This window comes from Monodon monoceros, unplaced genomic scaffold, assembly GCF_005190385.1.
Source record: "Monodon monoceros isolate NGI ecotype Baffin Bay Population unplaced genomic scaffold, NGI_Narwhal_1 Super_Scaffold_17, whole genome shotgun sequence".
Classification (NCBI taxonomy): Eukaryota; Metazoa; Chordata; class Mammalia; order Artiodactyla; family Monodontidae; genus Monodon; species Monodon monoceros.
In genome coordinates, this window is record NW_021703773.1 from 1153396 (window position 1) to 1179641 (window position 26246).

General features: G+C 49.4%; 1 protein-coding gene across 8 annotated transcripts in view; it reads right to left on the bottom strand.

Moving 5' to 3' along the window:
• Positions 1-26246, bottom strand: part of CSGALNACT1 (chondroitin sulfate N-acetylgalactosaminyltransferase 1) — a 261032-nt gene that overhangs the window by 25546 nt on the left and 209240 nt on the right. For all 8 annotated transcript variants that reach the window (XM_029226614.1, XM_029226616.1, XM_029226612.1 and 5 more), the window contains 2 exons: positions 15984-16200; positions 2512-2613 (listed from right to left, as the gene is read on the bottom strand). In XM_029226614.1, the coding sequence (XP_029082447.1) occupies positions 2512-2613; positions 15984-16200 (319 nt within the window). The remainder of the gene's footprint in view (positions 1-2511; positions 2614-15983; positions 16201-26246) is intronic.

The window sequence follows — 26246 nt, forward strand, 5'->3', positions numbered from 1 at the left end:
CTACTAAGCAGCTTATAATCTGGTGAGGACAGCAGGCAAATCATATGCCAAGCGCCACAGATAAGAGATGCTGAAGGGGCGTATGGTTACAGTTCAGGGAGGAGAGCACAGGTCAGGATGAGCTCCAGAGTGGGGACCTGGGTGCGGACGCACAGGTAGGGGGTCTGAGGAAATAGGAAGGAGGATGGAGGGAAGGCCAAACCTGAGAGAATAATGGGCGTGAAGACAAAGGGTAAACTGCGCCCCCATCTGGCTGTGGGGCAGTAAATCATCAAAACAAAGTTAGAAGTAAGAGCCAGCTTGGGTACCAGGCTGGGACAGTGGGTGATGAGGAACTTCATCTGGACGGTGGGGCTGCAGGCGGCCGTGGGAAATCAGCTCAGGCTGGGGGCAGAGGGCAGGGCATTCCTAGAGCAACGCCCTGGAAGAGGCAGGACACACCCCACGGCATCAGTGACATCAACACTGCAGTGTCGCCAGTGAACAGACAGAGGAATCAACACGGAAAATGGCGCTCCAATGAATTCGCCGAAGCTTCTGCACTGACTCGGGCTCCAGACGAAGTCCCCATCACGGGTAGCTTCATCTCTGGAAACTTTCCAAGCCACCCCTACCCCTCAAATGATTTTACTTTTCTCGTTCAGATTCATTCTTTGCTCACCACACAACCTTCTGATTGCGAATTCAGCTTGCCAGGTCATGTGATACGGCGGAGAATGCCTTGATAGAATCCTGGGCGCTCCGGCCACTAGAAAGGGTATTCCCTGTAACACTGTCTCAACTGGCCTTCCACTCGTCCATCAGACTCGTGGAAAGTTGGTTACACGTATCTATCAGACATCTGATCACCTTCTGATGTCCTCGGAAGGTGCCAGAGCCAACAGGACTGATATCTCAGTCCTGGCTGGGCTTTCGAATCACCTGGATCTCTACTTCAAAATACCCCGAAAGGAGGCAGCTGGCTGCAACCAAGGCCTCCCTCGGGCAGCCCCTGGGGCGGGGAGCGGGGGGGGGGGGGGCGCCACTTTCCCAAACAATCGTTCTCAATCCTGGCTGCATGTCAGAATCATCTGGGAAACTTGAAAAAGGTCCACACCCAGGGGGTGGCTACTTGCAGAGATGTTAAACCCTATCCACTGGGCAGAGGACGTGAATTCTAATAACACACTCCTCACTCCTAAGCAGAGATGAAAAGGATATTGCAATGCAATGGAGTCGAGAGATTTCTACTTCACTTACATTTAGGATATTGAATTATTTTATTCCCTTTGATCTCCCTTCAACAGGTGCCATAGCTTTAAGCTGGTGCTAGTTTTAAACTCTTTTAACTCCTTATTGCTTTAGAACAGAGGTCAGCAAACTTTTTCTGTAAAGGACCAGATAGTAAAGAGTTCAGCTTTGCGAGTCACACTGTATCTGTCACAACTATTCAGCCCTGCAGCTGTAGCCCGAAAGCAGCCATAACTAATACAGAAACAGATGAGCACGCCTGCTAGCCAATAAAACTTTATTTACAAAAGTGTGGACAAAATTTGACCAGTGCACTGCTTCAGATGTTTGAATAATAATTAGCATTCTGATCTTGTGCTCGTAACACAAAATTGGTAACAAAGCCTGAAAATAAATACAAAAAGTGCACTCAGTGTCGGCATCTTATCCTTTGAATATCATCCTATTACCATTTACCAAAGACTCAAAACAGAGGGACTTGCTTATATTCAGACCATACGGACCTACTCAGACGACTTCTGCCCCCAGTACCTCTGACCACCCTCCAAGCTGCACCTATGGAGAAACCACCCACCTCGTCGTTCACCTGCAGCTTGCGAACCAGAGGGAGTGGGCAGTGCCGCCAGCTTCCTCACCAGTAGAAAATGCCACAGATATGTACTCATTAAATACGTGCTTGTCCATTTCTTCTCGTAAGAAAAACCCCTCTCTTCTGCTTTTGAATACATTTCATCCTCCACGTAACTGATGAACGAGGTAAAAATCCAGAGCTCTCGGTCCAAAAGTGTTGGTTAAACAGCTTCTGTTAATCTAGGGTCCCTCCCCAGCATCACTGGCCCCGATCTCTCAAAATGCAGAACGAGTGACAGTCAGAAGGGTGAGGCCATTTGCTAAGTGGATGAGAGCGAACCTTGACGAGTGGGGACTGAGAAGGAGCTCCCTGCATGGCTGTGCTCCCCAAGTCCACCCCTGCCATGTGCGGTCCCCAAACCTGCTGTGTCAGGCAGGGGCCGGAGGAGCCCTGCCCCCCACCCCGGGTGCTCCGGGCAGTTGTCTCCACTGTCCGAGTTGACACTCCTCACAATGAGGGCGGGTGTGAGGCAGGTGGTCCCCAGGAAGGAGGGCGCAGAACTCCCACCCCCGACACCACCACACGCAAAAGGCCAGCCCGTCACTCTCTCGGGTTGGGTCGCCCACAGTGAAAACGGCTTGCATGAGCTCAGGTATCTCCTCCCGCGTTAAGGTTCCAGACTCCCCACCATGGCTCCACATCAGACTTACTTGGAAGTGTTTTCAAGTATTCCTTTGACCTCATTCATTTCTTCTTTTCCAAAGTAAACGACGGTGAGATGAACTCTCCCATCCTGCTGGATGCACATCTCCCTAGAAAACAAAACATGGATGTCTGGTCCTGTGTTCACAGCAACAGGCAAAGCTGAAACAAATACCTATTCTGTAAAGTGCAAAAGAGTCCAGGGAGGGAACTGGGCTGCCAGGAGAGCAGAGAGGGGACAGGACATTCTGGCTGGCTCTCGCCATCACCTGTATTCCTATTTCTCTTACCAAGAAAACCATGAAATTTAAACATGCAGATCTGGTCAACGAAAGCTCAAGATGCAAGAGGCCACAGGCTCAACCTGCCTCAGGTCCAGCCCATCAGGGCCTGGATCCAGTGTCTAGAATGGCCCTGGGTCTGTACCCTTCTCTGCCACAAGAAATCTACAAAGTACAGAAGACACAAAGCCCAATGTACAGATGAGAACACTGAAGTCCAGCGAGGGTGAGGCTGTATTCCTCATCCTTGCCTTTTCTCGTGTGTGCAACACAAATAGGCTTAGAGACTGAACGAGCAAAGGTAGAAAGACATTTATTTGTTTGGGACCCTAGAAACCCTGGGGACACCCAGTGTCATGGCTGTGTGGAGGGGCAATGGTCCAAAAGCATAGCTGCTGTACCTCACCCTCCCTAGGCAGATTCCTTCACTGCTCCTCTCTGTGGCTGTTGGTCCCAGGCACCCGGCACACACACGCCAGGCTCCCAGCAGCCCTCCTGGGCGGGGCCAGGCCTACACCTGCCTTCCCCACCAAAGCATATCTGTTATTTGCCCAGGCCCTGTCCTCTGCTGAGGGTTTACTTCATACACATGTGTGTATCACGTGCGTAATGTGTGTTGATGTGTGTATATGGATGTATATGTAAATATATGTGTATAAAAATGTGTTTATGTGTAAAACATATGTGTGTACAGATATGTACGTGTGTGTGTGATTTTAGCAGATTTCTGAAAGCAAATGAATGGAATGATTCTACTGGCAGGATGGTATTTGTGATACGCTGATACTCTGCATGCCCTCCCATTTCATTCCTTTTATCGTTGTGTTGCAACTTCCCTGAACCCCTGAAAACAATCCATATCAGAGTCTTTCGGGGTCTCCGATCTCTAACTGCAGAGGCCCATTTATGCAGTGATTTTTATCGTGACATCAAGAAGGAGGGACTGCCTACCTGGGGTTTCTGGGAAGATCAGAGAAGATACTGTTCCTGCACTCAAAAACCTTACTTGAGAAATAAATGAGCTCAAATGAAATTATCAGACACATCGTGGCGTTGATAAAAGTTCACAGAATTCAGGGCTTCCCTGGTGGCGCAGTGGTTGAGAGGCCGCCTGCCGATGCAGGGGACACGGGTTCGTGCCCCAGTCCAGGAGGATCCCACATGCCGCGGAGCAGCTAGGCCCGTGAGCCATGGCCGCTGAGCCTACGTGTCCAGAGCCTGTGCTCCGTAACGGAAGAGGCCACAACAGTGAGAGGCCCGCGTATCACAAAAAAAAAAAAAAAAAAGTTCACAGAATTCAGAAAGCACGGCCAAGCCTGTGGGCTGGATGGCTGGAACCCTGAAGGATGGGCCGGGTTTGGGACGGCAGAGAGGAGGAGGAGAGAATCCAGAGGGAAGAAGTACTGGGGAAGATTCTACTGACCCTGGGCAGAGGCACCAGGGCTCACCTAGTCAGAGGTTTGGCTCGGAGAATTCCCTCTCTTTCCAGAGGAAGGAAGGGAAGAGCTGATTCTAAAAGCAGATGGAGGGCGGGGCTCCGAGAAGCAGACAAGGGACCAGGAATGGGGCCAGGTGCTATTCCTGCTTCAGAACTGCGTGCTCCCCCAGCCTCAGCCCTGCAGACAGAGCTACCACCCACCGAGCACAAAATTCCCTGTACATAAAAGATCCCTTCTGCAAACCTGCCAGATGACGCTGTAACTTCCTTTGCCAGGGCAGAATAAAAGCCCACACACAGCACCAAGTGCTCGAAAAACTATGCTTTAAAAGTGTGGGCAGTTGGACAAATCCATCCCAGAATCAGCAGAGGGTCACCCGCTGAGCCTGAATAAAAAACATTCTTGTTTTTTCTAGTAACATCTTTGTTGGCATTTTAAAATCCATCAAAGGACTTCCTGTTTTCAAGGAATAAAATAGAGACACACTGGACCTTTACTTTTCATTCACCAGCTCAGGCTTCCCGAAAAGGCAAAGCAGAATTTGTTCTGAGGGCCACCTCCAGGTCCCTTTCTATTTATTCATTTATTCCTTCCTTCCCTAACCAAACAATAAATCTTAAAAAAGGAGTAGGCCATTTCTACCCTTGAGTAGTTCTCCATCTGATTGGAGATTGCATGCTTAAAGCTATCTACACTGCAGCCAACACACACTGCTGGAGAGAAACACCATCACCAAATGTCTGATGATCTTGTAACGTTCATATTTTTCAAAACACTTCTCACTGGACTCCATCCCCAGAAAGATGTGTAAGCAAGAGTTGTGCACATGGGTGACTGTGGGCACAGAGATGTGTTCTGGTGTAATTATCTGTACCTGGACCCACACTGCCTAGGTCCTTGGAGCCGACTCAGGTGCCCTGTTAGCTCGTTTCTGTAACAGCAGGGTGGCGGTGTTGGGACGAACCTCAGGGAACCCAACTTCCTAAGAACCCTCTGGGAAGCTCTTCGGTTCGCCGGGCTCCACTGCTTTAGCTCCGCACTGGACTATCTTCCACCTTAACCTGGAAGCCTAAAAATTCTGTTTCTATGTCACCAAGACCTTATCTTTTTAGGACTTTAGAGAGGAAACAACAGTTCCTTCTCACCCAGGATATTGTAACACAGAGTATAGAGACTAAATAAGATATCTTTTCAGCCAGAACACATGGATCACAGCCACTTAAACACCTATATTTTTATTTCCCAAGAGGCTGAGAGCACGTCACGGTCTCTGAGTTCTGCTACTAATCTGTACAACCGCACCGTGGAAAGAGGCCCTTGACTGTCATTCACACCCTACCTGTACAGGTAAGAAAAGGGGTTCCAATGTCCTGCACACCTAGGCATGCAGCCCACTTTCCCTCAGGACCAGCCCGGTATTGGTACCTCAGGTTTCCTTGGCGAGGGTGAGGGATGCACCCAGGATGCCTCATGGCTCTGGTCCTACCACTCAGGACCCCAGCACAAAGCTGGGTAGTGGGCATGGCCAAGTGGAGGACAGATGCTGCTGGCAGTGAGCATGGCAGCACCAAAGCCCCTCAGCATCCGTGAGGACCAACGATGCTGTTCTTGTGAGAAGCACTGAGTTTGCACCACGCAGCCGACCCGGCAGTTAGCGGAGGCTGAAGTGTATCTGACCTTGTGTGAGACCTCCCTGGTAAGTCGGACAAAGATCAGAGGGCACAGGAGTCTGAACATCTCGCCACAGAAGGTGAGAGAGAGCAGGAAAACCATGTTTCTCATAGTTACGTGACCTGTTCTTATACCCTGGGCTGAGTAGCCTGTGGAAACACAGTTTCAATGACAAACATTATTCAGTCCCTTTGCTGTGTGATGCGTAATTCTCATTGGAGTAAGATTTTAAAAGAATCATCGTGTATGGCCCCGTAGGGGGACCATCCAGGTTTGCCTGGGATTCTCCAGGGTTTAGCACTGAAAGTCCACATCCCAGGAAACACCTCAAAGCAAACTGGGACAACTGGTCACCCTTCCTGCATCAGGGACTTGACAGGAAGGAATGGGCACCTGAAGAGCACAGGACAAGGCGGGACAGAATAACGGCAGTAACAGGTCTAATGAGCCAGGGGAGTGCGGCGGAGACGTGACTCATTTCTGATGGGTGATGGGGACGGGTACCAAGGCCAAGGCAGCATCCAGGCCGAGCCTGGACAGGTGAGTAGACGCCACGCAACTGGAGAGGACCAGGGAAAGGGCTCTCCTGGCTGAGAAGGCGCAGATGCAAGGAAATCACGTCCCGATTCTTCTCTAATCTGCTACTCAGGTATATCAGGTATGAGAAGAAACCCTGTTTAGGCTTTAATTATGTCCCATGCAAATGAAATAACACATAACAGCCTGTCAGGCTACCATCTCTCCCTCTGGTCGTCGAGGACACCAGGAAGAAATGTGTTCAGGCACAAAGGGACGGAGGAGGGAACAGAGAGTGGTGGGGGCCTGTCATCATCAGGCTTTAGAAAATGACGTTCTTCTTTTGCTTTGGTGGGTTCTCCCCGCTCCTGCACCCCACGCTGAAGTGACACACAACTCCTGGACACCGTTATCTGACAAGCTGAGATGTGGGAGTGAACAGTGACCCTCAGCCAAGCCATCGGGACGTGCTCTCCTGGTTGCACGTTTCAGAACAGCAAATGGGACCATTGCCAACTGACCATTTTCTTCTCTTGAATGGATGTTTCTACATAATCTGTGGCTCAAATGAAGTGAAAAACAACTTTTAGCAGGTCCCACAGAGAAACTTTTATGGAAATAAGGTGAATGATGTAGATTCGCGTTTCTCAAACATGTAAACCATAAAACTTTCCTGGGTGCAACACTGGGGTCTGAGCAGAGAAGGGGCTGCCTGACGAAAGCTAGTGGAGCGAGGCAGGGGTGGAGGACGGTACTGGGAAAGGTACGCTAGTTTTCCTTCTGGGAAACACAACGAAGACCGAGCACCTCCTGGGTCGCAGCCTGCGGGTGAGGCCCAGCACACCGCACGGCAGGGCTCAGCTGGTCCACAGCACACATGCCGGCTGAGCCCATGCTGCAGCCCCACTTCAGTCTCAGAGAGTCCACAGTCACTGTTTCTTCAAGATCCAGAAGTGTCCACAAAAACATCTTAACGGTGCTAAGCAGGAAAAGGATTTTAAAAATTGCTGAAGAAAATTCAAGTAAAAGATGTCCCTGATACTACCTTTAAATGTCATAAATGCCGAGGGAGGGACCAAGAGAAGTGTCAGAGGAAGGAGAAAGGGACAGATTAAAACAGAAATAACCAGCAAAGTCTGAGAAGACCCACAGCAACATAGAAAAGGGTTCTCAGTCCAGCTGGAAGAAGTCAGAATAAAAATCAAGCAAACTTGGAATTAACCGAGAAAGATCTTTGAAAATCACAAAAAATCATTTCCATAGAAATCCTTTTTTTCTAGGAGAGGCTCAGAGACAAAGACACTAAGACCATCTATAGTTTTGTTACTGTGAGGGTCCTCCTGCTACTGCGAACAAAGTACACAATAAAACAATAGATGAGCTTAAAACCGATAAGCCAGATGCCAAGGGAAACTGAGCAGCCAAAAAGCAAACGTGAGAATAGTTTCAAGAAAGGCAGAACGAGGGGATTAAAAAAGAGAGAAGGAGGAGGGGGAGGTGGGTTTAAGCAACACACCACTGGGCAAAGGGAACTGAATCTGAAGCAAGTTCTCCTGGGGGCACCCCCTCTACTCCTGGCCACGCGTAAAGCCGTCCTGGGAGGGGAAATGGCACATGGAGCCTACGATGCTCATCCAGGGATCAGGACCACCAGAGAGCAAGGGAGGAAGAGGCTGCTGGAGCAAAGCGCCATCTTATCTCCATAGCAACAGTGGAGCCCGGAGCACGAAGGCCCCAAAGCAGCCCCACAGCAACTGACCAGAGGGTCCATACCTCTCCTCAGGGCACATCCGGGTGTCATTGCCATTCAGGAAGGGGACAAGTTATGAGGAGCTTTAGCCTCCTAACTTCTTTTTTTTTTAACATCTTTATTGGAGTATAATTGCTTACAATGGTGTGTTAGTTTCTGCTTTATAACAAAGTGAATCAGCTATGCATACACATACATCACAATATCCCCTCCCTCGTGCGTCTCCCTCCCACCCTCCCTATTCCCCCCCCACCCCCGTCTAGGCAGTCACAGAGCACCAAGATGATCTCCCTGTGCTTAGGCTCCTAACTTCCTGTAAATCCCAGAACATCACCCTTTCTTGTTCATGGCCTCTTAAATAAAGGCCCTTAGGGTCTAGGGCTAGGAAAATCTTGTCTCACCCAACAAATAGCAGCTTCCTTCTCACCACTGAGGCTGAAGGAAACTAGGCTTTCTTTTTCTCTCTCCCCCTTGCCTGCCAGGGGGTTCAGAGCTGGTGTTTCTGACAAGTTGCACTGCTCCCCTCAGTCCCAGCGCCCAGGTGTACTTGACCCCCGTTCCACACTGTTACTGAGTACTTGCCCACTGACCTTTATAAAAATGGTTTTATGGAATTTGTATTTTTTATAAACACAAATAATTCTTAGGATTTGTTGAGATGGTTCTAATAATCATGAGAATAGAAGAGCAATCATAATAAATACCTTAGGCCATGAACTCCAGAAACCCAGGAATCAATTTTGCACGGGGGTCCACCCCACCCCGGACACAGTTCTGGACCAGGAAAGCTTGGTCCTTGGTCCTTGCAGATGGCACCCCATGCCCAGTCATCACCCCAAGTGAGCGATTTCTCAGATCCAGCCTTCCTCAGAGCTCTTTGTGTCTTGTGACCAGGCCTGCTCTCTCTGGGGGATTCCAGGCTCTACATCGATATCTTCTGTCCAAGAAGACATATTTGTTATAATTCTTAGCCATTTGGGTCTTTTCTAGCTGAATACTTAGCAAACTGATACTGAAGTGGGAAATTAAAAACCTAACAACCAGCATCAGAGGTGAAAGGGACTCATGTGGACCAGTACTTTGATGTTATAGAAGATGCTAAAGCCCAGATGTATGAAGTGACTTGTAAAAGTCCTCAGCCAAATGGTGTCAGAGCAAAGGTTGTTTACATTTTAAAGGAGATGCACTGGGAGAATAATGTTTTAAATAACCTCAAGTGGTGATCATTGCAACCATGTACCCAAAATAGTGGAAAATGGCAAAAATCTTGCCAACAAATGGCCAAGAAAAGAGATACAATCTGCCATAAACGTCACAAAGAGGAGGCCAAGGAAAGAAATGGAAGAGTCCACAGTAGCCTCGTGGTTCCAGCTCCACAAGTGCTGCAGAAGAGGGGCTGGAGGTGTGCAGCAGACGAGAAGGCTGGGGGACAGGGGCCCTGGCTCCGGGGCGGGGTCTCCACGCAGGGACGGCCGCAGCGGGGTATCTGGTCCCTCCACATCGTGTGGGAAGTGGCGAAGGAAGCAGGGCCATCCTAATGATGCTCGGTGAACTAACCCCCGCAAAGAGGCAGGTGTGGCAGGACCAGAGGGGAAAAGGCATCGCATTAAGTCAATATCCTTCATAAGAGCCGGAAGAGGAGCCGGGGCGAGGGGCACTGACAGCCAGACCCCTCCCCGCCCACCCAGCAAATACAGGGCCAAAACCTCATCTTTATTCCCCATTTTTACCTGTGGGAGTGGAAAGAGCTGAAAACAACCGGTGGGTAAGATGAGAGAGGAAAACGAACGGAGGCCGATTCCCTCTGACGTTTTAGCCTCAGCCCTTAACAGAGGCCCCTGCTGGGAGCCGAAGGATCCCCCCTCCACCGTTTAGGACGAAGGTCCACCCACAACCAGGTAGAGTGAGGCTGGTACCACCACACACCCGCCCCAAGGCCCGGAGGGGCTGCAGGAATCTGGAGCCTCTAAGAAAGGTGCACAAAGGCCAGTGGAGCTGTCTCCTCCTTCACCTGCTCTTCCAGACCACGATGAACGTGAGGAGAACACAAAATACAGCTGGGAGTGTGACACAGCCCTCAGTCAGGGTGGGGGACAGCCAAGGACAACCCACCACTACAACGTCAGAGCGGCAGAAAGCACGCCGCACGCAAGAGGGACGAAGACAAACAGCAGAGAGCCACATCTGATGGACAACAGCAAAGTTAAAGGAAGAAAGAGAGGGCATTCAGAAAGCAAGAGTGTTCAAAATGCGAAAGAAAAACCTAGTCTGAGAGAAACTATAACTCTAATTGAAGAAAACATCTTACAAATGTTTCACACTTTCTTAATAAAAATGTGAATTCAATAAAAAAAGTTCAAAGAGGAAATGATATAAATAACAGATTATGATTAAGAAGCACATTCTGTGCTCAGAAAAATAACGTGATAACCAAAAGAAACAGAAGAAGTAAATTAGAAACAGCGAGGTACAGAATAGATGTATCTGAAAATCAGATTACTCACATAAAGGAAAGGCTTACATGAAAGCAGATAAAAGACTAATGCATTAAAAACTAGAGAGAAGCTAGTGAGTGGAGAAAACCTATGGAATGCACAACTGGGTCTGAGAAGCAGAGAAATCAAATCCAAAGCAGGAGAAGTACTCAAAATTAGAACACCAGAAAAAGTTCCCTGAAATGAAAGAATCCACAAAACAAACAAGGAAACTGAATTACAGGAGAGAGAACAATAGGCACTGAGCTGAGTGAGACATATGCTGATTAAGTGATCACGATTCACAGCGAAGGAAGGCATTCTTCCGTCATTTTCAGGAGAGACAAAATAAAGCTTTCCTAACACTTCTCCACGGTATCATCAGACCACTGTATCAACAGATGCAGAAGAACCTCTACAAGGTCCTAAAGAAAGAAAGTGTATCCAGAGTTTTAAGCCCAGTCGCGTCATTCTTAAACTGTGCAGATAACAAGCAGACATTCTATTCCCAAGCACTCATGACCCTCCTTGAAGAAATGTCTTGACCATGAAATCCAGACAACCCAAACCTCAGGAATGAAGAAGCCGCCGTTGGAGGACAGCTGATGAATGCACGAAATCCACTTAACACACAGGAGCTGTGGTTACAATGCGAAGTGTAAGGGCTGCAAACCGTGACGAGGTAAAGGTGATAGAGCAGTGATTGATGTCATAGAGTGTCTGCCTATGTTTTCCTCTAAGAGTTTGATAGTGTCTGGTCTTACATTTAGGTCTTTAATCCATTTTGAGTTTATTTTCGTGTATGGTGTTAGGAGTGTTCTAATCTCATACTTTTACATGTACCTGTCCGGTTTTCCCAGCACCACTTATTGAAGAGGCTGTCTTTTCTCCACTGTATATTCTTGCCTCCTTTATCAAAGATAAGGTGACCATATGTGCGTGGGCTTTCTATCCTGTTCCATTGATCTATATTTCTGTTTTTATGTTTTTATACTGTCTTGATCACTGTAGCCTTGTAGTATAGTCTGAAGTCAGGGAGCCTGATTCCTCCATCTCTGTTTTTCATTCTCATGATTGCTTTGGCTATTCGGGGTCTTTTGTGTTTCCATACAAATTGTGAATTTTTTTGTTCTAGTTCTGTGAAAAATGCCAGTGGTAGTTTGATAGGGATTGCATTAAATCTGTAGATTGCTTTGGGTAATAGAGTCATTTTCACAATGTTGAAACTAAAAATAGAAGTACCATAAAACCCAGCAATCCCACTACTGGGCATATGCCCTGAGAAAACCATAATTCAAAAAGAGTCATGTACCAAAATGTTCATTGCAGCTCTATTTACAATAGCCAGGACATGGAAGCAACCTAAGTGTCCATCATCGGATGAATGGATAAAGAAGATGTGGCACATATATACAATGGAATATTACTCAGCCATAAAAAAAACAAAATCGAGTTATTTGTAGTGAGGTGGACAGACCTAGAGTCTGTCATACAGAGTGAAGTCAGAAAGAGAAAAACAAATACCATATGCTAACACATATATATGGAATCTAAAAAAAAAAAAAAAGGCACGAAGAACCTAGGGGCAAGATGGGAATAAAGACACAGACCTACTAGAGAATGGACTTGAGGATATGGGGAGGGGGAAGGGTAAGCTGTGACAAAGTGAGAGAGTGGCATGGACATACATACACTACCAAATGTAAAATAGATAGCTATTGGGAAGCAGCCGCATAGCACAGGGAGATCAGCTCGGTGCTTTGTGACCACCTGGAGGGGTGGGATAGGGAGGGTGGAGGGAAGGAGACGCAAGAGGGAAGAGATATGGGAACATATGTGTATGTATAACTGATTCACTTTGTTATAAAGCAGAAACTAACACACCATTGTAAAGCAATTATACTCCAATAAAGATGTTAAAAAAAAAAAAGTACTTTAAAGGAAAAAGAAATGATAGAGCAAATGCGGAGATGGGACCAGGAGAGCGAGAAAATATAACTGTGCTGCTCTCCTCTTCTTATTATAATTTTTCAACCAATGTAGTCTAAAACTAAAATATGGAGTAAAAATACATAATGATTCCAATATGTTCTGGTTTGTAAAGTCACTTTTTTAATTTTAGAGGGATCTTCTATAGCATAGAAACATTTTCTCAAAGATCAGCAATTTCTTCTGTTATACTTCAGATTCTCTTCTATAAATTTAAGTAAAGTAAAATTTAATACTTTAATTAAAAATAGAACATATTGCATGTCTCATGCTTAATTACATTTCAAGCATGTTATTTTTCTATCTGTGTATATGCAAAGAAAGGTGCCTAGAATGTTCAATTAATGTTAAAAATGGCTAATTTAGGGAAGCAGGGCCAAAAGTGAATTTTTAAATAATTTACTCCTGGTTGTGTTCTACTGTTTAAACATCTCATAATAGCCACGTGTCACTTTTATAAACTTAAAAGTCAGGTTTAAATTATAAAAGCAAAAAATATATTTTGTTGAATTTTTAAAGAAAACATTAAAAAATGCTAACTATATAAAAATTTACAAAATACAAAAATTTATAAAACGGAGAGAATCCAAAAGAAGGAAATAAAAATCACTCATAGTTCCATATTCAGTGCCAATCACAGTTAACAGTTTCCACTCCTGGGATGGAAAGGACTTCATAAAGACAACATCAGATATTGAATAATTAGCCCCTTATATTTTCTCCCAATACTCTTATGGTCAATTTAATGGCATTTAAATATTTAATTGACCAGAGGTTACTTTGGGTTTTGGTGTAAAGTCAGAATTAAATCTTTTCTGCTGTTTGGTTAGTTGTCCTAAAGCCACGCTCTGAACAATCCATTCTCTGCTGGCCAACTTGAAATGCCACCTTTACCAAGTTCTGACCCGGAATTAAATACCCCAGGCTTGAGTACCCTCTATCATCCCAATTTTTCAGAGACCTCAACGTGCTCGGAAGCCCCTGGTCCACGGAGCAGACTCCCCTGTCAGCCTCTGCTCAAGCGCCTTCCATCTGGAAAGCCTTTCTTGGCCCACTGTCCTGGTCTCTATTTCTATCTCTGTGGGACTAAGATTCTTCTCTCCATGAAGCCAGGTTCCTCTTATCCCTCCATCTGGTCCAGTGTCCGGTGCACACACAGGCCCTCCTTGTCCCCAAGGAACCAGTCTCCCTGACCACCCTCTCCTGCCCACGTGCTACAGCAGGCATCTGAACAGTGACAGGCAAGAGAAAGGACCCCTGGATTTTTGTTTTTAAAACATTAACTAGAATGACATTCATTTCAGCACTTCCACTTTGGAGACTTGTAAAGGTTTTTCTTTTTTCAACAATATTTCCCTTCTAATTTTGTTCCTACTGTTAATTACTTTCCATCCTTGTGACACTAAGGCAATAATCAGTCATAATAATTAGTCATATGCACCCAAGAGAATCCTTCTTCCAGGCTCCGGAGTCCTGCAAGGAGGACTTGGCTGTCCCCTGAGCAGACAGCCCTCCGGTGGGGGCACCATCTCGCCAAGCTCAGCTCTCTATCGACCGGCCTGTGTGCTAAAGCTAACCTCAGGGCCCCGCCCCAGGCTCCAGGCAGCTTCCTGGCCGAGGGAACTTTCTATAAACTTGTCCTGGGAACAGGCACACTGGCTGCTGGGAGTCAGGGTTTGCCTTCAGGCCTGGTCTGTCCTCCCAGGATGGATGCTTCATCGGCCAGTGCACTCGGCCGGTCCGAAGAGAAGGCAGAGAGGGACACAGACGCACCCAGGGGGGCTGAAGGGAGCCACAGCCACACAGACACTTCAGTGCCAGAGCCAGAGGGGCGCTGCCAACAGTCGTGGGATTGTGCGCCGGGGTGTTCTCCAAACTGATGGAGTGTGGGTGTGGGAAGATCAGCTCAGCCAACTCCACAGGACGTCATGTGAAGGCCCAGCTCCCAAACCCGGAGAAGACAAAGGCAGCCATTGCTTCAAAGGCCACAACTAGACCCACTGGGTAGAAATTACAGGGAGGCAGACTTCAGGTGCAAGTAACAGCGAGCTTTCTACCCGGAGCTGCAGCTCGCCCTGGCACGCATGCGCACACACCACACGCACACAGCCGTATCAGGAGTGCCGCTGAGGGATTCTGAACTCACGGAAGACCAGGTCAGAGGGCCCCCCAAAGACTCTTGGCTTCTGACCTTAAAATGTAGCTAGAAAAGAGTTACTCTTTTTAGTTGGAGAAGATGTATTAAGGACCTATTTACAAAGCTTAATGATAGGGTGTAAGGAGGACACGGGGATGAGAGCAATATCCCCTCCTACTGACTGCAGAGCTGTTATCATCTCCAGGCCTGAATATGCTAGTGGAGAAGGTTCTGGAAGCTGGAATGAGACCATCTTGAGGGAAGGGCCATCTTGAGAGGAGCTGTCATCTTTGCTTGAAGGACACATTCAGACTGAGGTTACAAGACAGAAAGGGACCCAGATACATAAGTGCTGGACTTCATTTACTCCCATCTCTGAAGCCTGGCCAGAAACGGGTTACTCTTCAAACGTGTTCATTATCCAGAATTTTGAGAAGCATCAACTACACCCTTATACTGAGCCTTACTGGCTTTTAATAAAGTGAATTTAATGATAAAAGATTAAAAATAAGTTTGATCTTCTGATATTTATCATTAGGCACACATGACGTTCTATCTTCAAAATAAGCTGGCTAAGTCAGCTAGCCGATTGACCTCAAGCAGCGCGTGAGTGTCGTCCACAAGAGTGTAAGATCCGACACCGCACCGTAAGGAGCTTGAAGACACGTGTAAAAACTACACACCGCATCGGAACATAAAACCCGCTTAAATCTTCTTGAGTAGCTACAAAAATGAGTGCTGGGAGGCTTCTCGGCATAATTTTACATGTAATCTCTGAGGAGACACAGGTTAAAATAAAAAAGACTCTGACTGAATGCATTCCAGCCACTGCCAGGGCAGGACACCAAAGGAAGCCAGGCTGCAGCCGAGCACACAGGTCCATGGCCACGCGGGTGCCAGCCTTTCGGAGGCTGGGAGGGGCCCAGTCCAGTGAGGGGACAGCACGGCCTCGTGGTCCCCCAACTGCAGTCAGAATGGAACCCAGCAGGCGTGACCCTACAGATCCCGATGAAAACCCAGTCCTCCTAACCTTCGCTTCTGAAGGTAAATCCGCTTATCTGGCAGCTTTCTAATTGCTTTAGGGAAAGGCAGATACAACGATAAACTTTACAGGAAGAAAATAGAGTCGAACAGGGAGAGACAGGGGCCTGCGTGCTGGGCAGGGACCAGGGAGGGACAGGACGCGCCATCAGGGTTTCACACACACGTGCCAACAGGCCCACCTGAAATTCTGCATGAACTGCCGGAACTTGTCCACCCTCCTGGCCAGTGGGACGATGACATTGACCAGCGTGCCGGCCATGTTCAAATCCTCCTTCTTCACCTTCATGATGGGGCCAAACGGTCGGAACAAGACAAGGCGTCTGAACTCATGCTTGTGGTCCCCTCTGAACGTGAGCTCGTACAAAGTGCCTTTATCCTTTTCTGTGCGGTAGATCCCTGTTAACAGACACAAGGAGAGACAGTTCTAAAAATTAACCGTGGCTGCTGAGTGTTTTTAATAGCCAAGAGCTAGCACAAAATGCCTTACTTTAAAAAATTAAGATTAAACCTCCACACCTAATACTTATTAGAAAACTCAAAATGCTCCCACTTAAATAGCAAAAGAAATGAAAATACCATCAATTTAAAAATCGGTTATGAAGACCTCAAAAAAACACATGGCAAAAAGTTTGTAACGTTGTAATTCAAAAAGAGTCATGTACCAAAATGTTCATTTCAGCTCTATTTACAATAGCCAGGACATGGAAGCAACCTAAGTGTCCATCATCGGATGAATGGATAAAGAAGATGTGGCACATATATAGAATGGAATATTACTCAGCCATAAAAAGAAATGAAATTGAGGTATTTGTAGTGAGGTGGATGGACCTAGAGTCTGTCATACAGAGTGAAGTAAGTCAGAAAGAGAAAAACAAATACCGTATGCTAACACATATATATGGAATCTAAGAAAAAAAAAAGGTCATGAAGAAACTAGGGGTAAGACGGGAAGAAAGACACAGAACTACTAGAGAATGGACTTGAGGATATGGGGAGGGGGAAGGGTAAGCTGTGACAAAGTGAGAGAGTGGCATGGACATATATACACTACCAAACGTAAAACAGATAGCTAGTGGGAAGCAGCCGCATAGCACAGGGAGGTCAGCTCGGTGCTTTGTGACCACCTAGAGGGGTGGGATAGGGAGGGTGGGAGGGAGGGAGACCTAAGAGGGAAGAGATATGGGAACACATATATATGTATAACTGATTCACTTTGTTATAAAGGAGAAGCTAACACACCATTGTAAAGCAATTATACTCCAATAAAGATGTTAAAAAAAAAGTTTGTAACATTGGATACAAACCTGCATTTATACTATTCAGAGGCATTTAAAAAAGGACTGTAAGGAAATATGTCAAAATAAGACTGGCTGTGCTGTGGAGAAGGGTTATGTGTTTTTTCTTTTCTGCTATTTATCTACATTTCTACAATATGATAAGATACATACTTTAATATTATATTTAATTTAAGAAGTGTGTTAAAACGATCTCTGAGAAACGACAGCCATTTCATATGAAGTGACCACAGTGGTCCATTCGGGGCACTGGGAGCCACTCGGGCCGCTCCCATGGGTCATGTGGCCCCAAGGAAGCTTCCGGAAGCACTAAAGCAGACGGCATGTACAGTACCAGCACAGCGGCAGGTGCACGTCTTGCATAACTTCCCCTCTGGGAAGCAGCACAGCCAGCACCTCAGAGCCAGCCTACTTGGGGTGACGATGGGCCCCCCAAGTGTCGCCATCACTGGAACTCCACTGTCTCATTGCTGGGCGGACCGTGTGACCCAGCGTTTCGCTCAACGACGGGATGAGGCTCCGCAGGCCTGACCAGACGGAACTTCCCCACCTCGCGAGCCAACCATCCGCTGGGGCCTAAGTTCCACACCTCCCCGTGTCACTGGGCTTGTGGGTGTTTTCCTACCGGCAGAAAAACCCATCCAGTTCGACAAGTCACCAGAGAAGCGTCCTCGTCTCTCTTCTCTTGACTGGCCAGGTTTTCTCTTTCTCGTCCTCCCTTCCTCTGAGCCCCTACTTTGGCTGGGCCGCACCCTAGGCCCTGAGTAGCTACAAAGGCGACTCCACAGAAGGCATCCTCCTGGGCTCGCCGGTTTCCAGGCCTCTCTGAGCCCTTCTCTTTTCATCCTCACCCCCGCTCTCCTCTCTTCTGTGGGGGCCACAGGTCTGCTGCACAAACGCCTCTGTTCTTCCCGTTCCAGGAGCTGTTCACCCCACACCCCTGGCTCTGCGGCCTCTCTGATCTCCCTCCAGGGCCGCAGAGAGGAGCCTGGGCTGCGAATCTTCCAGGGGGCCTCACCTGCCACCACCCAGAGGTTCACACGCACAGCCCAACACCGGCGGCTCGGGGACTCGAGGACCTGGGTGCAGGGCTACGAGGATGGGGCAGAGCTCCCACCTGAAGCCCCCTGGGCTCCCCAGTGCAGGTCGGGGAAGCTGAGAGAAGGTCTGCCGAGCTGCTGCTGGGACGAGGTCCCAGCATCCCCACCGGGACCACTCATGGGAGAAGGGAGGGGCACTTCTCACGAGGCTCGGAGGATGTCTCTGAAAACGTGAAGTGGCTCCCTTCGAAGCCTGTTCACCCTTTCAGGCAACTGGTCCTCGCAGAGGACATGGGCTCTTCCCACCTCTGCTGCCCAGAGCAGTTGGGCAGCCACCAGCTCCCAGGGGCCCAGGTGAGGTGGGGCTGAGTCAGGAAGCAGTCGGCTCAGTTAACAGCATCTCTGCTGGACGGAAACACAGCTGTGACCCGGGGCCGGCAAGTACCCCTGCTCTCCATGGCAACCCCCGCGCAAGGCTGCTACAGCTGAACCTGCAGATAGCAAGTATGCGGGCCGGGATGGCTTCTCAGAATTGGAGTCATTTTCTTTCTCAGCACCAGGATCAGAATCATTAACTTATAAAATCTAAATCCACAGATTTGAAGATGCAGGTATGCACCTGTCTCAAGAGATGGGTGTGCATTTATAAAGAACCAGAGAACATAGCAGTCCTTATTAATAATGATTCCTACGACCATGCCTGCAGGGAGCCGCACCAGCATCCTGGGGGACAGGAGCAGCCTGCCTTCCTGGTTCCCGGACACACCCTCCCCCAACACCTCCGGGACCACCAGGAGCCAGTGGACCAGGCTGATCTCAGCCGCAGCTCCAGCTGCTTTGTCGGCATCACCCGCATCCTGTGCCTTGAAACAGCTATTACAGCAGCAACTTTTTAGCATATTTCCCCGTACTCTGCCTAATTCAATTCATTATGTCTTAGAAACCTGATTTTAGATCCCTTAATCCCATCTATTTTAAATAAGTTACTTAAAGCTCTCTTGCAGCCTGTGTCCACCAAAACCCTGCCCCAGCCCTCATCCACCACACCCACAGGTACGTCCCCCCACCCCAGTCTCCTTGTGACATAAGGACAGCACCTAAACAAAGCCTGTGCCTCCTGGAAACCTTCAGGGATGGAAAGTCGGACAGTCTCCCTCTGAGAGAAAGGGAGCAGAAGCACCGCGGCAGGATTGGGTTTTCAGCCAACGAGCTGCACGCACAATGGCAAAGGCAAAGCAGGTTGGCCACGCGAATACCTCCCTGGTTATATTTTATAGGGCAGTATCATTCTTATCCACTATGCAAATTAAAGATCAAAATAAGGACTGGGCTTCCCTGGTGGTGTAGTGGTTGAGAGTCCGCCTGTCCGGGAAGATCCCACATGCCGCAGAGTGGCTGGGCCTGTGAGCCATGGCCACTGAGCCTTGCGCATCCAGAGCCTGTGCTCCGCAACGGGAGAGGCCACAACAGTGAGAGGCCCGTGTACCGCAAAAAAAAAAAAAAAAAAAAAAAAAAAAAAAGAATAAAATTCACCCTAAACGGGCCTCCCTGGTGGCGCAGTGGTTGAGAGTCCTCCTGCCGATGCAGGAGACACAGGTTTGTGCCCCGGTCCGGGAAGATCCCACATGCCGCGGAGTGGCTGGGCCCGTGAGCCATGGCCGCTGAGCCTGCGCGTCCGGAGCCTGTGCTCCGCAACGGGAGAGGCCACAACAGTGAGAGGCCCGCGTACGGCAAAATAAATAAATAAATAAGGACTCTGGAGCTGGCTTAGAGCTTAGTCTAACGCCTTTTCCCTCTTTCCGCCACTAGGTGCCGACCTTCCTGTGAGTTTGCTGTTTCTGCTCCCCGTTCAGGCAGACCCGTGCTTGACCTGCTCTCCTCCAGGGGTCCAGGCCCCAGGACCAACAACTAGATGCGGACACCTCCAGGAATCCAAGATACAGCTCCTCGGTCTGCTGCAAATGTCTGCTCCTTCAGTAGGCGAGGAGCTTACCAGATGCGGACGTGACCCCTCCATCCTGCCTTCCACTTAAGGACCTCAGAAATCATGATGCCGAAGGTCCCCGCCCTCACGTCCCCACCCTCACTCAGGACGAGTGGACATGGCTGCGGCCAGTGCTGCACTGCTGAGCCCAGAGGTGTCTCCACTTTCATCCCCGCCTTTCCTATCTTCCCACATGGAGCCCAGGTCCCCCAGCTAGATACCTGCCGCCTCTGACACCCCTGCCCCACTTCCAGGGCCCGGTCCATCCTGCACATACCCTGGGGCCCTTAGCTTCCTATAGCATCACTCTACTCCTGCTCTGGCCCAGCTCAGAAGCCCCCTAGCTTCTCACAGCCCAGAGAGCAAAGCACCAATACTACAGCCAAGCCTTCAAACCCTCCCTCATCTGGCTCCGAACTCCTGTCCTAATTGTACGTCCTGCCCCTGCCTCAAATGAAACTGGGTTTATGTCGAGCATGTAGCATATACAACTACTCTTCCCCCTGGAAAAATTGGAACCGAAAGTGCAACGCTGGTGGGAATGTAAAATTGTGCAGCCATGGAAAAGAGCCTGGCAGTTCCCTCAAAAGTTAAACACAGAATTATAATCTGACCCAGCCATTCCACTTCTGGGTGTGCACCCAAAAGAGCTGAAAACAGAGACTTGAACAGACACGTGTACACACATGTTCACAGCAGCATCATTCACAGCAGCCAAACGTGGCAACAACTCAAACCTCCATGAACAGGTGAATGGATGGACAAAGCGTGGTCTATACATGCAATGGAATGTTACTCAGCCTTAAAAAGGAATGGCATTCAGACACATGCTACAGCATGGATGGACCCAAAAACACGAGCTAAGTGGAGTCAGCTAGACAGAAAAGGACAGAGACTATATGAACCCCCTCGTACGAGGAGTCTAAAGTAGTCAAATTCACAGAGACAGGCAGTAGACTGGGGCTCACCAGAGGGTGGGGCAGGGGGAGGGGACTTAGTGTTTAATGGGCACGGAGTTTCAGTCCGACATAATGAAAAAGTTCTAGAAATGCGTGGGGATGACAGTTACATACAATGTGAGTGTACTTAATGCCAATGAACTGTACACCTAAAAATGGTTAAAATAGGGAATTCCCTCGTGGTCCAGTGGTTAGGACTCCATGCTCTCACTGCGGAGGGCGCAGGTTCAATCCTTGGTTGAGGAATTAAGATCCCATAAGCTGCGCAGTGTGGCCAAAAGAAAAAAAGCTTAAAGTGGTGAATTTTACGTTATGTGTATTTTACCGCAGTAACTGCTGTCCTGTGAAAAGGCCTGGCACTTTCTCAAGACACAGGTCCCCCCTCACCCCTTCTAAACAGGACCCTCCTCCCCTGGGAAGATTCCCAGGCTTTCTCAATCCTAAGTGATTGCTCGCTCCTCCAGACACGCGGATCTGAGAGCTTAAACACCTCTGTGTGGAGCTGCCCTCCCGGCCCGTGACACATGTGCCCCCAGACATGGTCTACTCCAGCCTCTCATTTTACAGACAAGTACACCGAGACCCAGGGAAGCTGTTTCCTCCCTCGAGGTCGTCTTCCATACCCAACACGAACCCCTCAGAGCAAAGGAAGAAGCAGCAGCGTCTGAGAAGCCAGACAAATGACATAAGGTCTGTGGTAAAAACCACAGTTCATAGCTCCTCTACCCTCGGATAACCCTTACAGGCCCCCTTGGAGCTTTTCTCTTTCTTTTACACATAGGTCTAACAGCTGCTAAATAACAATTATCTGAGTTCAGAGTCTACAACACATTAAAAGTAGTAAATTTTGAAAAGGGGGGGGATTTTCATGAAAAAAAAATTTCCAGAAAAAGGAAAGTATATGCGGAAAGAAAAGGTGTAACAGGCAGAAATGCTGACAGTAGTAAGTAGTGACAGGTCACCTCCTAACAGCAGGGGGAGACAGAATGTTATTATTTTTTTTAATTTAACAGAAATGTCTGGGATCATCTAATATAAAGAAAAAAAAATACTCCACCCATGTAAACTGCCTTTGAAGACATCAGCGTAGGAACCTAATCTCCTTAGTCTGTTCGGAAAGAGAAACTGGGACATACCTGAGAAAGATTTTATTTCACAATGGTAATTTTCTACTATTGTGGTGCTTCAGTTATCTAGAGAATTCCACTTAGATGAAACGTCTCACTCTCAGGCCACGTGGGATAACAAGACATCATCACAGTGCCATCTGTTGCCAGCTCTATATTCTTAGGGAAAGTAGCAGACATTTGACATTTGCGAAAGACTGCTGTGAATCCCCAAATGCTCAGAGACCACAATGTAAATAATTCTCCCCATAAAGACAGTAAAAAGTAACCACTTTACAGCTTTCCACCTCTGCCAGGTTACGGGACGCCTGCACACACCTTGTTTCTCCTGCATCACAGGGCATCAGCTCACAGCCGCTTCTGTACTCGTCCTGACTCAGGTTCATCCCCATTAACTTTCACTAAACATTTCTTTTGATAAGAAACGGCTGCACCAACTGATGCCCTTGCTGAAACAATTCATGAATCCCCTTTTTTATTCCTATTTATTGCATTTGTTCATGCTATAGATCCATGCAGACAAACTCAACACTTGGTACTTTTTTTTTTTTAATCACTTTTATTTATTTATTTTTGGCTACATTGGGTCTTTGTTGCTGCGTGCAGGCTTTCTCTAAGTTGTGGCGAGCGGGGGCTACTCTTCATTGCGGTGCGCGGGCTTCTCATTGCAGTGGCTTCTCTTGTTGTGGAGCACGGGCTCCAACACTTCGTTCTTAATCCATCAAGAATTTCTAAGAACCTCACTTACTGAGGGTTCCTCCTTACTTCATCACTGATACTGGCAGTCGACTTCTTTTCAGAGCCATCTTTTCCCCACAAAGCTACAGATCAACTCCATGAAGACAATCATGTACCTGATACTAAGTGGGAAGCGAAGACGTGTTGTGAACCCAGCGCAGCAGTGGGCTGGGCTCCTCACCAGGTGTACCACCAGCCACGCACAATTCATAGTCACATGACATGGTTATTTTTATCCTTATTGATTTTCCTTATGGGTATCATTCACCATGGACTGTGTTCTCCGTTAGAGATATAAAGAGGGTTGTGATAAAAAAAAAATCATTGTGGGGACTTCCCTGGTGGCACAGTGGTTAAGAATCCGCCTGCCAATGCAGGGGACACGAGTTCGAGCCCTGGTCCGGGAAGATCCCACGTGCCGCAGAGCAACTAAGACTGTGCGCCACAACTACCGAGCCCGCGTGCCGCAACTACTGAAGCCCGCATGCCTAGAGCCCGTGCTCCGCAACAAGAGAAGCCACTGCAATGAGAAGCCCACACGCCGCAACGAAGAGTAGCCCCCGCTCGCTGCAACTAGAGAAAGCCCACATGCAGTAGTGAAGACACAATGCAGCCAAAAATAAATTAAAGATTAAAAAAGAAAATCACTGTGCTCTCAGAATTCACATTCTAGAGAGAAGGCAGACAGGTAAACCAAAAAGGCACGTATAACATGCTAAGCACCTGAGAGTCTGCCCACGGTGCAGGGAGAAGAAAGGAGGGCGTCTCCACCTGCTGAGGGTGTGGACAGGCTGACAGATGATATTTCACCAGAACTGGAGACTGGGCGTTTGCCAAGACTACAAAATCAGAGAGAACATTCCACGGAAAGATAACAAAGATACTGAACAAACAAAACCAACTTGTTATGTTTGGCAAACTTGCAGCAGTTCAGCCAGGCTGGGGCACAAGAGGCAGGTGTAGGAGGTGAAGCTGGGCAGTGAGGTAAGGGCACAGCACGCTGGCCACCAGGGCCTCCTAGGGAGCAAACCCTCCCCGAGCTCAGGGGAGAGGCGAAGTGGCATTAGTGCCATCTCCTGACAGCGGTGTGGATGGAGGACGGGGGTGATATCAGAGCACTGAGGGAAGAAATCCTGTGACTCAGCAGGAAGCTGAGACAGCGCCAGCGAGAGGAGGGCAAGTGGCAAAGGCTGGAGAGAACCGGTTAGAGGTGAGAGGGCAGGTGAGGGGAGTGAGCTGCAGGTGAGGCGAGGCCTATGAGTTAAAAGTCTGAAATGCTGACTTGAGGAGCTTGTGTCTGAAGCTCAGCAGACGGGCCCTTTGCAGAGTGAGATGCCCCAGAGTTTGGGGGGCTGCGGAAGTGTAGAGAGTGAGAAGAGGGGTCCCGGAGGCAGATGCTGCGTAGCCAGCAGGGAGGCTGCCAGGTCAGGCGCAGGACTGGGCGGCAGGGAAGCTCACGGTGGGCCAGGGCAGCTCAGCGCCCGCTGCTGCGTCAAGGTCAAGTAAGATGAGGACGGGGCAAGCCCACTGGATGGCAAGCAGCCCAACGGTGGCCCCGGCCATGACGTTCCCGGAAGCGACAGGGTCTGGAGCAAATCTGAAAGAGGATGAGAGGTCGAGGGGCAGGAGTGAGCTAGGTGAGGAAAGCATCTTGCTTCTGTTTCCTGGAAGTTGTCAAGTTCCTTCCTGCGCCAGGACCTTTGCCCTTTCCTCCGCCTCTGCCTGGGATGCCTCCCCAGGCTGGGCACCGCCGGATCCTTCCCCCCTTGTAGGTCTCGACCCAGATGCACCTCTTCCACGAGGCCGTCTCCCGTCCCCCTCGGTCCCCTCTTCCACGCGCCCTGTTCTAGTGCCGTCGCCGCCCGTTACCTGAGGGTGTTCACCCTCCTCGCCCTTGTGCACCCCCATAGCTGAGCTCCACGGGAGCCAGAGCTCTGTTTCTGTGGCACAGAAGGCGGGTGGGGTGGGGAGGTGCGGGGTAAGAAGGGGCGGGCCCAGCAGAGTGGCAGCCAGAGGAACTCAGAGGGTTGGAAAGTCCCTGAAGTCCTTCATGAAAGACTTGAAAAGTAGGAGAAAGAAAAAGTCCGTCACGCGCTGAGAGGAAGAAGCAAAACAGAAACAGATCACGAGGACACACGGATGGAAGGAGGGGGGGCCCACACAGGGAAGGGCCAGGGACACAGAGGGGGCAACCTACCCCCCAGCACAGGGCAGGAGGCTAGCAGGGTGCGGACCACGCAGGGGTGGGACGAGGAACTCAAGGAAGCACGAGGACGAATGTCCAGTTTCTCCTGCAGCAGGAGGAAGGCCAGGCTGAGAATGGGGTTTAGGGGCGACACGGGAGAGCCGGGGCGGCACAAGGCAGGGTGAGAGGGGTCCACAGCCGGGCACGAGGGCACAGGGGGCCCCCGTGAGCCCCGACAGAGCACGTGCACGAGGGGACTGTCCCCGGCAGCTGGAGGAGCAGAGCAAGGACGGGGAGACAGGACTTGCGGATCCAGGCTGGCTCTGCAGGACACACGTGCAGGGCCAGGGGGTCGGCACCGCGAAGAAAGTGGCCGAGGGGACTCACTGGGGTCCGGCCGAGGGTGCGGGGGAGAGCCGAAGGCAATGCAGGATCGGAGGGGGGGAAATCGGGCCAAGTGAGCATCCGCAGCTCAGGGGCCGAGGTCAGAAGTGACAGTGGAGTCACGGGAAAAGGCTCCTGAGGACGTTTAGGTTTCGTGGAAAAGCAGGCTCCCGGGGAGGCCAGGCTTCCACACTGGCAGGACAGACCGCAACCCCACCCGAGCTCTCACTCTGCGGGGACGGGGTCTCAGGGGATGCACCCTTCTCCTCCCTCTAGGGAACCAACGTGGAAGCCACACAGAGCGACGCTGCCCGACTGAGCAGAGTCTGAGGGGCCTGGAGCGGGGACCAGGGAGGGGGGTCTCAAGGCTCCAGAGCAAACCCAGGGACAGGAATTCGGACACCGTTATCACGCTTCCCACCAGCTGCGGACGGCACGTCCAGGATGTGGGAAAAGCAGCAACTCAAGATACAGCAGCAGCAATGCGCAGGGGTTAAGGGTCAGAGAGCAGGGCATGTGTGACCTCGCCGTTTTTCTGGGGACCGTGAGCTGTGTGTACACGACCACTCGTCCAGCTCACCCCGAAGCAGAGGCCACGCAGCCCAAACAGCTGTGCCTGCTCGTGGCTGCTCAGACCATGTTCACAAATACCACCTCGATTCGAAGGAGGCTTCCAGAGGGTCCGCCCCTTACCACGTCCTTTTACGGACGGGAGAATGGAGGCCTTTCC